The sequence below is a fragment of the Lagopus muta genome, chromosome 1 (assembly GCF_023343835.1).
Source record: "Lagopus muta isolate bLagMut1 chromosome 1, bLagMut1 primary, whole genome shotgun sequence".
NCBI classification, from domain to species: domain Eukaryota; kingdom Metazoa; phylum Chordata; class Aves; order Galliformes; family Phasianidae; genus Lagopus; species Lagopus muta.
This window is the reverse complement of record NC_064433.1, coordinates 59,205,801-59,221,953: the sequence shown is the minus strand read 5'-3', so window position 1 is coordinate 59,221,953 and position 16,153 is coordinate 59,205,801. Positions and strand designations below refer to the sequence as shown.

The window sequence follows — 16,153 nt, the reverse complement described above, 5'->3', positions numbered from 1 at the left end:
TCATACCTCTCATTCTTTCAGACTTCACCTCTCTGCACAGAAAGATGTAGAGGAAGATGTAGAAGGAAGATGTATTGTCTTGTGAGTTAAGGTTTATCAGTTACATGCCACTTCACCCTACTGATTAGCTGTTCAGTACCTGCAGACATGAAATGATACCCATTCTCCCACCAGCAGCTATCCTGGAATCCAGCCACAGAAGTTCTTCATCACAGCCTTGCTCTCAGCAGTGTTGTATTTCTATACCATTGCCACAATTTAACTGCCATTTACCTCATTGGCCTCTTACATCTGAGCTGCAAAATGGAGGCTTGAGAAGGAAAAAGAAGATGTAACTATCAAGACAAAGACAAATGGGCTGGGTAAGTCAGAATGTGCTGTCTAGTAGGAGCCAGTCAAGTTGGGAGAAGGGCCCCAAACTCTCTTCCTGGGGGCCAGTTTCATTCTTGCTAGCATCTTTGCAAATGCTTTGTTGCTATCAGGAGCCACACAGGTACTGAATTTCATGCATAATGTTAATAAATGGAGTAGTAATTGAAAAATGTCATGAAAGGTGATACTTTAGCTATTTTTGTGTGGTATCTCCAATTACCCTGCATCCCAAGAGACAGTTACTAATTTGCCTCCTGCTAGTGTTTACCCCAAGGAATTCAAAACAGCAGCAAATAAAATCAAAATGGAAAAACAAACAACAACAACGAAAAACCAACAAATAGAGCTGAAAGATGAAGAAAAGAAAGCAAGGTCCTGATTCTATGAGGTACAGAGTCCTCTTAAATTGAGGAAATCATTATCCTCTTCCAGTGCATGCTGAGAGGAAAAAGTAACCAACTTAAATAGCTCCTTGCTAGTAGGAAAAAGGAATTCCAGAAAAATTCAATGCACATTCACATCCTGAAGGCATTCCTGCCCTTGTTCCAGATATTTCTCATCATCTCTTGTAAGACAAGACCCTATCCTTAGAGAAAGGAAGAGATCATTAGACTGAGTTAACGGAATATTGTTACCATCAAGCACTGTACTGAAAACTGGAGGGATGGGAGAAGGCAAATGCTCTTCTTATTAGTGGAGATGAGAATCTCAGCCCAGAATCCATTAAGCCACGTAGATTCTTCTTGCCTCATCTGAGGAGATAGAACAAGACTTTGTCTTTGTGGCTTGGTGTTTGCATGTACTGCTGTGATTGTGTCGGGGGAGGTAGGAATAGAGGCATCAGACTCCAGTACGGCTTTGTATTTAACAAGAGAAGAGGGGGAGAGAAAATATTGCTGTGGGAAGAAGGAATTGTATCTTGCTACACAGGGGTTTTTGGAGAAGGCACTTTGTCAACTTATTCACATGCACAGCTGTGATAATTACTTTCCACTTCCCTAGCTCACATGCAATGCCTACCTCTGTGGGAGGCTTTTCCTTTAGCTCCGATGAGAGGAGTGATTTTGGTGTCTTCTACATGCTTCATGATCTGTCTCCCATTAATCTGACTGAAACTACAGAGACCATAGTCTCAGCTTTCCTATTTTTGCTACCCCACCCCACACTACTCTCTGTAACTTCTAATGATTGATTGCTGCAAGAAAGAAGACACACTCCAGCAACTTAGGTATCATCTTTTCAATCAGACACACTTTCTTGCTCAACTACATACCTATGTAAACGCTGCTGGACTTACACGCAATGCATATTCACAGCCCTGCCAACTTGAAATCACATGTCTTAGTTCCTTATATTCAAGATTCAACTTTATCTCCAGCTCCTACTGCTCACTGTTTCTAATGTCTGTATCTGACACCAATCATGAGTGGCTGTTAAGGATTTTTGGCCAAGCTCTAGACTGTTATCTGGGCAAAACTCTTCCTGATATCAAGCTGTCCAGAGAATGAATCAGATTTCAGTATTTAGGGCAATGTTATTTATGCCTTAGAAGTGATCTCGTAACAGTTAACACTTCTTGTCCTGTTTGTCTCCTTTTTCTAAGGCACTACAGCTTACTTGACAGATCAGTGCCCTGGGATACAGGTTTTACTCTCAGCTTTGGATAGCCATGTGAACTCAAGCAAAACATTTTCCATCTCTTCATCCTCTTCTGTAAAATGAGGACTGCCTCTGTAAGTACTGAAGGGTCTACTGATAAAAGGGTAATGCAGAAGTGTTAGTGGTATTATTATTACTTATTCTTGCATGGTCTTTCTGTTATCATCTTGCAGCAAGATCTTGTCATGGTGAGCAGTGTGCTAGAAGAAAAGATTACATAGTTGCTACATGCTGCCATTTTAGACTTTGGTAAGAAAATACGCTGACAGTATCCCACTTGCAAACAAGTGCATTATTTCCCAAAGCACTATATAAAATGTGTATATATGTGTAAATATGCTCATCTCTGAAATGCAGCTGTTTGTGGTATAAGATACGAGAGTTGGCTGCTGTAGTTTGTAATGAAGCCGGCAGCATAACAACTCTGATTCCTTACTGCTTTGTAAGCCGTATTGTCATTTGTGCTTGAGGTACTGGGATGTGAACTGTTCAGTGAGGACTTTCTAGCATCTCAAAACAATGTCACAAAAGAGAAAATAACTTCACAATAGGAAGACAATTAAGAATGTGCCCTGCTGTCAATTAGACAAAACAGTGAGAGGAAAATGATGACAGATTTTCACCAGCATGTGAACAGGAATAATACCCTAATTGATTGTGTGTGCAGCCTGTGAAGGGACATAGGTGGGTAAGGTCCCCAACATCTGTCCTGAAAAGCAGGGCTCACATCCCACAGTGATGAGAACTAGTCATATACACTGTGGGCTTACAGTAGTGTGTTCCTTCCTTGAGCACAGGACTCACAGATTGGGAAGTTACCTTCAACCAGTTAGTATTTGTTAAGCATAATGTTCACTATGTGTTGTTTATTATTCCTGAGTAGGAAGCCTCATGAAAATAGAACATAAACCCCTGTCATTCCCTCTCTCCCCCTACCTACATTAAGGTATCATTACAGTCATACACATAAATGAACCAAGCATTTGAAAACTCACCAGCCTCTACAGGATAAGGTTTCTGGAGCTTCTGGTACTCCTGCATTCTAGTTTCCAGTGGGCCCTTTGTCATTATCCTTCCAACTCTGCCATGCTGCTGCCCTCTTTTCTTGGTTTGTATCTCCCTTTTGTTGGTTTATATCTCCCTGCACAGACAACTTCTGCAGGACCCAGAAGAGTGGTATATTCTATTCTACGACTGCTGCATGGAGTTGGAGAGTATGTAGATGCATGCACCCGTGGTCCTGAGGCAATGCTCCAGACTTGTTTTCAAGCTTGGGATTTGAAGAGCAAGATAATATGGATCAAGAACCAGCCTCAAGGTTGCCTACAGCAGTGTAGAGACACGCTGTAGACTCCTCTCATCCTCTTCTTCTCACCTTCCCTTGTCACTAGTCTTTCCTCTTCTACTGATCTGTAAAGCAAACAGAATCTGATTCTTCTCTTAAAAAATAAGAAGATACTTTCACATTTCGGGGGGATAAATACCTTTAAATATCTTGAGACTGATTTTTTTTTTGGGGGGGGGGAAGGGGAGGGACAATGCTTTTTATCCATCAAAGACACACTCTGGTATTCCCTGTCCTCTTGGCTGTATAAAAGCCATGGTAAAATAGGCGACAGATGTGGTACAATAGTTACAGATAGAACATGTCTACTGAAGTTTATGTATTCAGCTTGATAAACTCAATCCTTTCTTGGCAGGAACAAGGGACCAGCAGTGGATGTTTCTGCAGCTAACATGGAGATCAGTATTTTCCCAAATGAGTAATGAATTCTTGGGGGAAACATTACAGCTATTGGCTGTGCCATCCCAAATGATTGATACAGCAAGAATGCATAGAATCTGATAGACTAATAGCTAACTCAGACTAACTAGCCCCAGTAATAGAACATAAGGCAGTTCCAGAAGAACCATAACATCCAATGATATATACAAGTGTTCTCTCTCATCTCTTCAACTTTGAAGCTACATAGTTAAGTGAGTTCAGCTATTTTCATTTAAGTGATAATAGAATCTGGCTCTTAGACTTACCTGGACTGCAAAGTAGTATAAATTACTGATCAGAGCCATTCAGCCTACCTATCTTAGGAGTTTGAGTGGATATAGATTTATTGGCACAAGACATTATACAAGAAAACTGCTTGAAGAAAAGTCTTCGGCATGAGAACCAAGGAATGATCAGGCAACAGAAAGATTCCTCAAATTCTCTGCAAGTTCAGATGAAGGTTAGTTACCCAGTGTATGTGGGTATCAGAACAATCCCTGAGGACAAATCCAGATACTCAGTTACTGTGGTGAAGGGGGCCATGTGAGTACCTGGGCAGACATGGGCAATTCATTGGTGTCCTACTGGGAATAGACTTGTAAATTAAAAGCTGTCAAACGAAAGAGAAGGACTTTGTGAGAATGCTGAAATGACTGCAGAGACAAAACTTTTCCTGGAACAGCCCCAAAGAGACAGAAACAGTATTTCTCTTGGGGGTTGTAAAACCATGGAAGGACAGGTCTGAGGTTGCTTCCACAACTGAAGAGAGGTCATAATCTATATTTCTTTTGGAAAATGCCACCATGTATAAAGTCCACTAAGGGACCTCAGGGCAAAAACTGTGCCTCTCCAGGAGGCAGATCTGAGAATGTTCCACAGAGGCGGTGCCCACACAGGCACAGCAGCATGAAGATGCAGAATGCTGAGGATGAAGGAAGTACTGTCAGAACAACTCTTCACTGGACCAGAATAGTGTGAAACACTTTGGAGGACTGCCTGGAAATCTACATGAGAGAGACAAACAGATTGACAGCAAGGTCCTGAATGTTAATAGAATGTTCAGAATTTTGAGAAAAAAACATCCAAGTATAGAAAGACTGAAGAAAACCCCAAGACTCCTTAAGATTCATAACATTCTAAGTGTCAATTTTGTACTGCACTTGAGAAAGATGTAGATGCTTTAGTGTGTTACAGCAAATATAAATCAAACTATTTGATAGCAATCGTCTCAACCAGCAGCTTATGTCCATGTAAATATTGGCAGGTGCATTAAGATGATCCACCAACTTCACATGCAAATCCAGGAGCAGCAAGTCTCCACTTGGCAATGGTAGATCTCCACCTAGGTGCCCATTGGATTCCTACAGTAATTTCCCAATTCTTTGTAACTTTAATATTCCAAGACTTTTAAAAGGCGTACATAGAACACCAGCTCTGTAAAATTAGTGCATTAGTTCCTACTTTGTAACTAAGCCAGGTTTGAGTGAGTAACAGTGATCTCAGATGGGGTGGAAGAAAGAGAGCTTGTAGTTTCCATTGCAGAAAAGGATTCAGAGTGAACTGAACTCATTACACAGAAGTGTCCATGCTGGAGAGAGACGTTCTAAAAGCCTCAACACCTGGAGAAACTTAGATCAGAACTCACATCTTGTCAAGCATTAGAAAACGTCACCATGACACAGGACTTTTGGAAGCCAAGCTTCATTAGCTCTGCAGCTCATCGACCCCCCTGGTTCTTGTCTAAAAGAGGGCAGGAAGGACAAGTTTTGTCATTTTTTCTTTCTTCAAAAGCAGCTCAATTTCCCCAAAACATCCCTGCTCAGATGTGACTAATCACGGAAAATATTGATCCCGTCCTATCCCTGTCAGAAAGTTATAACTTCAGAGTACATGAAAATAACAGCTGATCAATGAACACAATCTTAGCAAAGACAATAAAAATAATACCTGAATAAGAAGCAGACTGTGGGTTCACGCATAAAGTAGAGGACAGGGGAAAAAAAAGAAAAGAAAAAACCAAACAAACCACATTACAAAATAGAACAAATATATCTTTATAATTCTGTAGTACCAAAACTCTGACCTCAAATTAAAATACCATAGGAAAACATTGCAAACTTATGACATGGAGAATCAGGATGCTGCTTTCTCATTGTTCAATGCTATCTCTGAGATGAGTCGCTATAGCTATTGTCAACACTCATTTACACTAGAGGATGCGTGTGTATTTGTGTGCGAGGACAGATACACAAAATCTGGTACAGATCCTCAGGTGATGTAAATTCCCATTGCTGTATTGACGTCAGCAAAGATACGCTGATTTCCTCCAGCTAACAATTTGCCTTTCTGTATGTAACAAGCACAGAAGCTAGGTGCTGCTTCAACTTTGCTCTCAGACACGTTAGACAAATGCTCATGCAAATACATTCCATCTCACACGTGCAAATATATGTATTGCCTTGCAGTACACATTCAAGCAGCAACGGGAGATTTATGCTTCCTCCTATGCTGAAATGTATAAAAAGGACTGCTCCCGATCTGCCTGCCCACTGCTATCTGTAACAATATATCCCCAGTTGCTTTGCTACAGATCTTAAAATATACAGAGATGAAAGGGACGGTCCAGCATCAGAAGTCTGTTAAAAATATATTAGGAGGGATTGAACTTTGATTCTAAGACTCCTCTAACTAAAAGATCTTTCTGCCTCTTCGACAAGGCCATTGAGCAGAACAAATCCAATCTCATTTTCTTACCTAGAGCTTACTAAATGAAATTGCAATCTGCAGTACAGATGAATACAAGAATATTACTAGTTTGTTTCAGGATACCCTTCTCTGGGGGAAAAAAATACATATAATTTTAAAATTGCATGAAAAAGAAAGAAAAAAAAGGTCACATTTCAGGCTATGTCTCCACAAACAACTCTTCTCATTTGCTCATGTGCTCTTACATGAGCTCTATGGAACGCAGCCCAAGTAATGATCAGAGGCTACAGGTAATTTGTGGCAAATGAAATATTTTCCATCTGTTTCGCAAAGGAATATTTCTGGCTATCTATAATGTTTTTCAAATGGAGAAATAACAAAAGATTTCACTCCAGAGAGTGAATGGGAAAAAAAAAAAAAAAAAAAAAAAAAAAAAAAAAAGAGAGAGAAAGAAAGAAAACATTGCTGAAAAATAGAAGGAAACGGGGAAAAAAGGCAACAAAACAATTATAGTTAAAATAACAGCAAAGGCAGAGGGTGTAGAAACCCTAGGTACAGAAAGATAAACTCTTTTAAAATACTTTAAAAGCTCTTTTTTACTCTTTCCACTTTTATTCCAGGGCAGAACAAATAAAATCTAAATGGTCAGGACAGAGAAATCACTGTAATTAAACAAATCTGTTTGTTTTGCTTGCAGAAATTTTGCTTTATCAGGTAAGCAGTTATTTTGAATGAGTAGAGAGCAAGCAAAAACTAAGCAAAGACCAAAGTACCAGGTGACAAGCTCTGCTCTGGTGTCATCAGAGCACTAGAAAGGCATCCAAAGATTACTGCAGCTTATTCAGAGTGAAAGCAAATAATGTCATGTATGGTATAGGTGGGGATGTGTACTACGCCTCATATAAGTAGCCATTTGCTGCATGCATAAACTACATACCACACTTAAACTGTATATTCCTGTGTGCACATCATTCTGTGAAGGACATGGAAATATCAGTCGCTCGTTGCAGCCTGAGAGCGGGTGTTCTTCCACTCTTATGTGCTGCACAGTACGGAACAGCCCGCCTAACAGTCACCTGGCACTGAGTCCCTGGCAGGAATTCTCAAGGGCACTTTTAATACCTATTCATTTTGGGGTATTTTTCCTTTTATAAAAATTCCAAACGGTCATGCAAGAATTCTTCTGATGGCTAACAGTGCTGCCATGTGAGTCCGTTGCTCCTGAAGTCCATTCATGAGCCCTAACCTTGGATCTGCCCTCAGAAGTGACACCAAGTCGGCCAATACAAAATGTATACAAGGCATCCTTGCTACCAGAGAAGAGCAGCCTGGCTACAATAGAACATATAATTGAGTGACATAACATTTTCTCTACCCAACAAGAAAAACAAAACAATGCATTTGCACCCCTTCATTTAAGCATTTAAAAATGCACATCCTTTGCTGTTGCTTTCAGTGTCAGCTTCTCTTCTTGAAAGGTCAGTGTGAGTCCTTGTGACCACAGGCTCTGCTCTAACAGGGCTCAGGACTCAGAACCCAGCAGCATCTGTCCAAAGCAGCACTAGGCAGTATTTCACACAGATTCCTGCCTTATTACTACCTCAGTGACACTTCCAGACAGCCAGAGAGATTTTCCATAATGGTATTTTTAGGCCTTGATACTGTGTTGCTCCATCCAGGATATTACAGAGCACCATACAGGTACTGTCCCCATGGGTGGAATTCCTCATGCCATCTTTACAAGCAATTTCAAGCCTGTAATTTCATCCTGATCTCTTCCTAAACTGCGACTTTTTCCTTCTCTTTCTTCATCCGTGATTTTTTATAATATTGTTATGAATCATTAATTCCATATTTCTTTTCCTGGGACTTTTCCAACTCTGATGCAGATGTGACGCAGGTGTGTTCATACCATAAAGAAAGTCTTCATCTGATTATCACGTGAATGGAACCAGTACAAATACTAAAATGGGACACAGAATCTACTTTCTTTTTTGCATCTCATCGTGATCTTTATTTCAGCCTCACCTAAGCAGAGCTTTAGCATCTATGTAGCTATGCCAATGTAAACCTCTGTCATCTGAAACCAGCTTACAGCAACGTACTCCAAATAACTTTTGATGGTGAAGCTGTGCATCACTCTCAGAGATCTGCAGAACCCAGGGCAGCACCAATGGAACTATTTCTGCTGTGTGAAACCTCAAGGGAATTGAACTCTGAAATAGGGTGGGGGAAATATGAATCTAAAAGAATGGAAGCAGAGGGCAAATCACCCAGAGTTAAAGGAATGGGTATCCGGGCTATGGAAGCAATTCAGAGTTTCTCTGTCCTTTCTTTTTTCTTTTTTTTTTTTTTTTTTTTGCTGGTGCAATGCGCAAATATAGCAAAATATGTTAATAGTAAGCCATAATATTTACAGTTATTGTTAGTATCCATTGAAATCAGTGGGATTTTGTCTAATGCCTTTACCCTGGAGATAATCCATAGAATAGAACATTAATGCATAGTTAAAAGGAAAAAATTATGGAAAACAGCACCTCTGAATATGCAGCATCTTCAGTTTAAAGTTACGTAATTGAACTTTTGAAATTAAACAAAAATATAGCAAACAGCCTCAGACCACAAACCCAACTGAGTCTAACACTGTCTTTTAAAGTACGTCTCTCTACTGAGATAAAAAATACTATCCTAGCCCAACCCAAAATAGAAGAGGTTTCAACCTAATGCAAATATATATGAGCTATAAGACCTCTGGGAAAATTGTAGAAAAATTCTTCTAAGAGTTCTGAGAGTTTGTTTTGCATGAGGAGATTATCTTATAGAGCAAACACAGGCTAATAATTTAAAGGAAGTATCTAGCTTCTTTATGTTGTACTGCTTCTACACCTTGTTTTCAGTGTTGGTGACATAGTTGAGAGAAGACCTGGGATGATACACAGAATGCTCATAAATTGCATCTGTGCCTTTCAATGGAAAGAACTATAATGGAATACTGGCTATTATTGTAATTGAATTAATCAAAGTGAGTTTTGCAGATAATGCATAGGCTTAAAATCCAAAGTCCTTCCATAGGCAGAGTTCCCATTGAGAGAGTTTCACCGACAAAAAGACTGCAGGATTCAGGCCGTTTAGAGTCAATGTGCTGAATTCAGCCCTGTGGCACTTCTCTGATACTCAATGACCGGCACCGAGGATTGGAAATGAAGGTAGTTTGCTGATAAAGAAGGGAAGGAACATTTATACTCACATTTGACGACACTTGGGATGGTCCCTTAAGACAAGAGGCTGCCTAGTAAGGGTGATTTAAGCTATGCTAATTTGGCAACCTGTATTTTTGAAGCAAAACATTCCATGACGAATGACCTTATTTTTTTGTTTTTAAAGCTGTGAGGTGCTTATGCAATAGACTCCTAAGGTAGAAAGAGACAGATGCCGTGGAATAATAATCAGCCTAATTCTCGCCGAGGATCTCTGCAAAACCTTTCTGCTTGTCTCTCCTTTCATAGGTAAGCTCAGTGCCACCACTCGCACACAGTACGCAGCAACAATTAGCGTGCCTCTGCAAAACTCAGGAATTCTTCTCTTCTGGAGGATGATTGATGTATTTTTAAAAATACATTTAAACAACAACAACTTATTGAAGAAATCTAATAATGAAAATAAGACTCAACTTTCCCTTAAAAGAAGAGATGCTTCTGTTGTGGCTTTTTCTTGCAAGCCCCTTACAGAAGACTGCCCATGAATAGTCACGCGTGCCCAAAAGCTCAGCTCTTCTCTTCTATCCAGATCTTCAGGTGAGCTGGGCTGCATTAAAAGCTCAGTCCGAGCTCAAAATGAGCAAAACCCCTGCGCTGTGTCTGAAGTGAGAAGGGGCATCACTAGGACATTTAAACACGCTGACCAGAACCCCGTGTTTTGTGATGCAGAGGAAATTCCATTACAGACAGGCACCGCCTGGGTGCTGCTTTTACCACTAATTTCAGCCACTGCGTCTCATCAGGTTAAATATAATTTCTCTTCTGTTTAGAGTGGCCATTTTCTGTAGCGAACAGGCAGTTCCTATGCTCTAGGCTAAAGGGAAAAAATAGAGAACACTGAATTTCAGGGCTCATCATACAGGGAAAAAACATGTTCATTTTTATGGAGGAAGGAAGGGAGCGCAGATACCTAATCTGTGTAAGCATCAAAATATGAGTCCCCTGCTGTCACACAGAATCCAAAATACAACTCTCAGGTTGGCCAGCTGGATCACAAGGGATACTGGGCACGCTGTCAAATAGGTGGTGAAAGATCCTCCACATCCAAGTTGCTGTTAAGTTAGATTTTGCAGTCTCTTTGATATCCTTCTAACAGTCAGAGATGAGAAAGGATGAAACTCAGTAAATACAATCAATGGGGAAAAGAAAGAAACCTGCGGGAGTGAGAAATGTAGACTACTTTGCATCTCTCAAATTTGCCATTCTACACAAAGATTTTGGTTTGCCTAAGCTATAGAAGGAAACAGAAGCAATCTATTTTAATCTTCCTGAGTGAGCAGTGCTGCAGGGATTGCTCTGTTATCCCCAGCATCAGCCCTGACTTTCCACAAAGAGGATACATCTATCTATCTATCTATCTATCTATCTATCTATCTATCTATCTATCTATCTATCTATCTATCTATCCTTCCATCCATCCATCCATCCATCCATCCATCCATCCATCCATCCATCCATCATACAGATTACGGTATGAAATGTCAGCAATCAGCAGTGTTCTTAATGCACATCTCTGTGCCTCTGGATATGAAGGAAAGGTCTGCAATTGTTCCCTCAGTCAAATCCCACTGCAAAAATCTCAGATAAGGAGGTATTTAGACTCATGCACAAAAATTGATTCCTCAATCTGCCTAATGACGTATGCTAGAAACTGTTCAGAAGAAAGGAAAGCTGTTGTTGATACAATGTTTCTAACAGAGCCTTCACTGCAGAGATTCACTATTTAAGAACCAATGAGGTTGATCATGCATTTTTACACAGGTTTCTTACTGCTTTGACTTGAGTGACTTAAACTAAGCTGGATTCTGGATTTACAGCACTCGGCATGAGCTCTGGATCTGGCCCTATGCTATGTCTTTTTAAAACTTCATTCATTGCATGCTAAATAAGGGCCAGATCCTGCAAATGCAAATGCTCACACCTATCTCAATATTCTCTCTGTATTAATCAGAACATTCCCTTTAAGTTGTGATTGCGACATTGATTCATCACAGTGCAGTGTTTTAGGAGCACGGACCTGTCTTTTGGGATTCAAGCATGCCTTCACTGTAGATAATCCTTTAATAGTATTTCCTTAATAGTAATTTCTCCAATGATTTTCAAAGGATCATGTGATAGATGCTCTATGCTTTTATGAAGTGCTGTAACTCCACTCAACCCCAACTGAAAATCAAGCTCCATGTCATAGTTATGCTGCCGCATTCAAAGCCAACATGAGAGAGAAGGGGGCCTTTCATTTAAAGTGTCAAAAGACATACAGAAAACATTTTACTCTATACATCGCGCCATATACTTTATTCGTTTTTGACGTGACCACAAGCAAAATAATAGGGCTCATTCTAGTAAAGAAATGTGGATCTAGTTTTACTACTTACTTTAACTTCTTTCTTACATAAAAGAAACCACATCAGAGACTGTGCTCCTTCTCTTCCTAACTTTGCTACCTGGATTCAAGCAGAACACATTCCCTTGCTTTCAAAGTGCCTCAACATACAGCTGTAATTACCAGCTGGTGAACCGATGGCATATACTGGATGTGTAACTCAAGAAAATGTGACTCTCCAACAGTAGCTTTTTCCACCGGCTATCATCAGGAATGCTCATCCTTGTTTACTAGACACGCATGCACAGGGAGCATTATCAGTATTCAGCTCTAGTATGAAGCTTTCTTCACTGGAGAGGAAAGACCAGCAAAAATACTTTGTCCTTTTGAGGACCTGGATCAGTATCAGGTGCCATACATACATGAAAAACATACATACATACATGAAGGCAACCGACACAGAAGTGTGAGATGCATCGCATACGTCAAACATACGAACAGCATCTATACCTCTCTGAACCCACACACGTCACGTGTGGCATAATGCATACCCAACACCCTTGCATCAGTGAGGGCAGGAAATCCCAGCTCTCGGGAAGGAGTGGGGATTTTCCTTCCCAGGATGACGGCTTTTTGACAGGTACCAGTGACTTAAGGCAAACAGAAGCTGCTGTCCTTAGCAAAGGCTTCTCGCCGCCTGGGCTGCACCGCACTCACCTCCTCAGCGACCGATTTATTTATGACAGTCAATGAGGGCACGGTGCTGTGTGTGAGCAGCGCGGGTGAGCGGCCCGCAGACGCCCGCACCTGCACACGGCGGCGGAGCCCGGCTCCGATCCCCGCTCTGCCCTCTCTCCCAAGGAGGGATTCCCCACCCACCCACACGCCGCCCCCTCTCCCCTCCTCACTCACTCCGGTCTCCGGCTCAGGATGCCTTTCCCGATGGCCTGGGGGGCCTTGTGCTGGAGCAGCGAGGAGCAGCAGCCCTTCTCCCTGCCGTCCTTTTCGACGGGGTGCTGGTGGGGCTGCGCGGCGAGATGCTGGTGCCCGGCGGCCCGGCCCGGTCCCGCGGTCGCCGCTTTGCCCGCGGGCTGCGGTGCCGGGAGCTGTTGGTGGTGCTGGAGCGGCTCGGGCTGGCCCGGCGGCGGTGGCGGCGGCGGGGGCTGCTCGGCCGGAGGGCCCGCGGGCGGCGCGGGGGCGGCGGGGGGCTCGGCGGGAGCCGGCTGCTGCCCGCGGAGGTTGCGGTTCTCGGTGCTCAGCTCGTCCAGCCGCCTCTCCAGCTCGTCGATGCGCTGCCGCTGGGTGTGGATGAGGCTCTGCTGGTTCTGCACGATGGCGGTGAGCTCCTTCAGGTAGAGCACGGCGCGCACCGGGTTCTCCAGCAGGCTCTCCATGCCCCGGCTGCCGGACCGGGCCCCTCTGCCCGGCCGCCGGAGCTCCGGCGTTGCGGGGAGGCGCCTGGCCGCCCCACGCGCGCACACACACACACACTCACGCACGCTCGCTCACGAACGCGCGCGCCCGCCTGACCGACGGGCACGCGCGCGGGCACGCGCGACCAGCGGCCGCTCGCTCACGCGCGCGGGGAGCAAAGCCCGGCGGCTCCGCGCCTGCCCGGGCCCCCACGAACCACGCGCGGCGAGAACGGGGGAAGGAGAGAGGGAAGAAAGGGGCGGGTTCCGCCGCCCAGACCCCGCCCCGACCCGCCGCGCACGCGCAGGGGGCAGGGGGATACAGGCAGCGGTGAGGTGCGCGGGTTGGGCCGTGCGACCGAGGGGCCGTCCGCTCTCCGGTGCCGAGGGGAAGGTGCGGCGGGAGAGGGCTCCGCCTGGAGGCTCTGCCCGCCGTAGAGCCTGTTGCAGCGCCCTGTCCCCCCCGAGCGGCATCTGTAGATGTTGCTTTGCTGCTTGCTTCTTTTTTCTTCCCGTCGTGCTGAAGTGACTACCGTGATTTGGGCTGGTTTTGTCTGCCCAGAGCTCGTGTTCTTTTGCTTATCTTGCTAACGTGCAGAAGGCGGGGCCAAAGCTGAACCTAGGGAGATAAATGTTGGAAACTGCTGGATCTTCATAAATAGTCATAGAATCACCACGGTTGCAAAACACCTCCGAGATTATCCAGTCCAACCTCCCTCCAATCATCAGTATTTCACACTGACCACATCCCTCAGTGCCACGTCCACACATTTCTTGTACACCTCCAAGGATGCTGACTCCACCACCTCCCTGGACAGCCTGTTGCAGCACCTGACCAGCCTCTTGGAGAGGAAGTACTTCCTTACATCCAACCTGAATCTCCCCTGACTGAACTTGAGGCCATTCTCTCTCATCCTATTGCTAGTTACATGGGAGAAGAGGCCAACCCCACCTCACCACATCCTCTTTTCAGATAGTAGTGGAGAGTGATAAGGTCTCCCCTGAGACTCTTCCAGCCTGAACAACCCCAGCTCCCTCAGTCACTCCCCTCTGTCACAGGAGGAGCTTCAGTCTGTGAAGCTCCAGACCCCTCACAACTTCACTGCCCTTCTCTGGACACATTCCAGGATCTCAATGTCTTTCTTGTATCAAGGAGCCCAGAACTGAACACAGCACTCAGCCTGGCCTCACCAGTGCTGAGTACAAAGAGATGGTCTCTTCTCTGTTCCTGCTGACTGCGCTATTTCTGACACAAGCCAGGATGCCATTGGCCTTCTTGGCCACTTGGGCACACTGCTGGCTCATGTTCAGCTGACTGTCAATCCGCACTCCCAGGTCTGTTTCTTCTACACAGTCTTCCAGATGCTCTACCCCAAGCCTGTAGGATTTCTTGGGGTTGCTGTGGCCGAAGTGCAGAACCCGGCATTTGGTCTTGTTGAACTTCATCCCATTGGCCTCAGCCTAGCTATCCAGTCTGTCTAAATCCCTCTGCAGGATCTTTCTTCACATAGGCAAATCGACACTTCCTCCCAGGTTGGTGTCACCTGCAAACTTACTGAGCATGCACTCAATGCCCTCATCCAGGTCATCAATAAAGATTGAACAGGATAGGCCCCAGGGCCAACCCCTGTGGAACACTACTTGTGACCAGTCACCAGCTGGATTTAACTCCATTCACGACCACTCTCTTGGCCCAACAATCCAGGCAGGTCTTTACCCAGCAAAGAGAGTACCTGTCCAAGCCATGGGCTACCAGCTTTACCAGGAGGTTGGCCACTCTTTTGAAGCTTTGGTCTCCATCAGCTGCTTAAGAAGAGAACAAGACTCTGTGTGGAGTTGGCGCGCAGGGCTGTGGGTCAGACAAGAGATAAGCAGGGCCTTTGCTTTTTATTTCCATGCAGATTGTGTCCATAGCTCAAGAAATGCTTTTCCTGCCCTACCTCATCCAAGTTCTCAAACTTGGGTTTGAGAACCTACTTGCATGCTTTCTACCATATCCATTCACAAGTGGCCTGGCTAAGACTAATATCCCTATTTACCAGAACTCCAGCATAGATCCACATAGAATTTTGATGATCTTTGTGAAGAGTTAGAAGCAGCAACCTTTCCAACAACTGCTGGTAACAGGTACCAAACCTGCTCGTAGGCAAGCACGTGATTCAACCAAGCATACAACAGTTCCAAGTCCACAAAACAAAAATCAACTATTTTATGAAGACTGTTTTGAGAGGGTAGAGCTACTTTCATTTTGCCTTTTCCCATCAGCAGAAACAGTACCGTTGTAAGGATCTAAGGAAGTACCTAAGTACAGAATTGAGAAATGTAAATAATCTCAGTTTCAGATAAGCAGAAAGGTGTATTTCCAGTCTTTTCTGTTCACAGATAGCCTTTAGAATGTAAACTGCTGCAAACAGGATCACCAGGATTAGAAACTCTTCACAGATTCTTTCTAAAAAAGAACTGCTATTCACAGTTCTCTACAGCAAGTGTGTAGATGGCTTTGGGGCATCATGAAACACTGTTGAATGTCCCCTGTATGCTGGAGGAAAACCCCAGAGTGAACTCTAAGGGCATTCAAATGCCATTCACTTAAAATTTTATTGGAAAATTTTAAGGAAGACCTTCCATTGCCTAGTTTGTCTATGGGGCTTTGACTGAG

General features: G+C 43.8%; 1 protein-coding gene across 2 annotated transcripts in view; it reads right to left on the bottom strand.

Annotated features, from left to right (window-relative positions):
* The window catches only part of IQSEC3 (IQ motif and Sec7 domain ArfGEF 3), a 102,969-nt gene extending 89,402 nt beyond the window's left edge, over positions 1-13,567 (bottom strand). The window contains exon 1 of one of the 2 annotated variants that reach the window (XM_048927948.1): positions 12,995-13,567. In XM_048927948.1, coding sequence (XP_048783905.1) covers positions 12,995-13,476 — 482 coding nt within the window. In that variant the 5' untranslated portion in view covers positions 13,477-13,567. The remainder of the gene's footprint in view (positions 1-12,994) is intronic. The other variant, XM_048927957.1, reaches the window with a different exon arrangement.
* Positions 13,568-16,153: the final 2,586 nt, after the last annotated feature.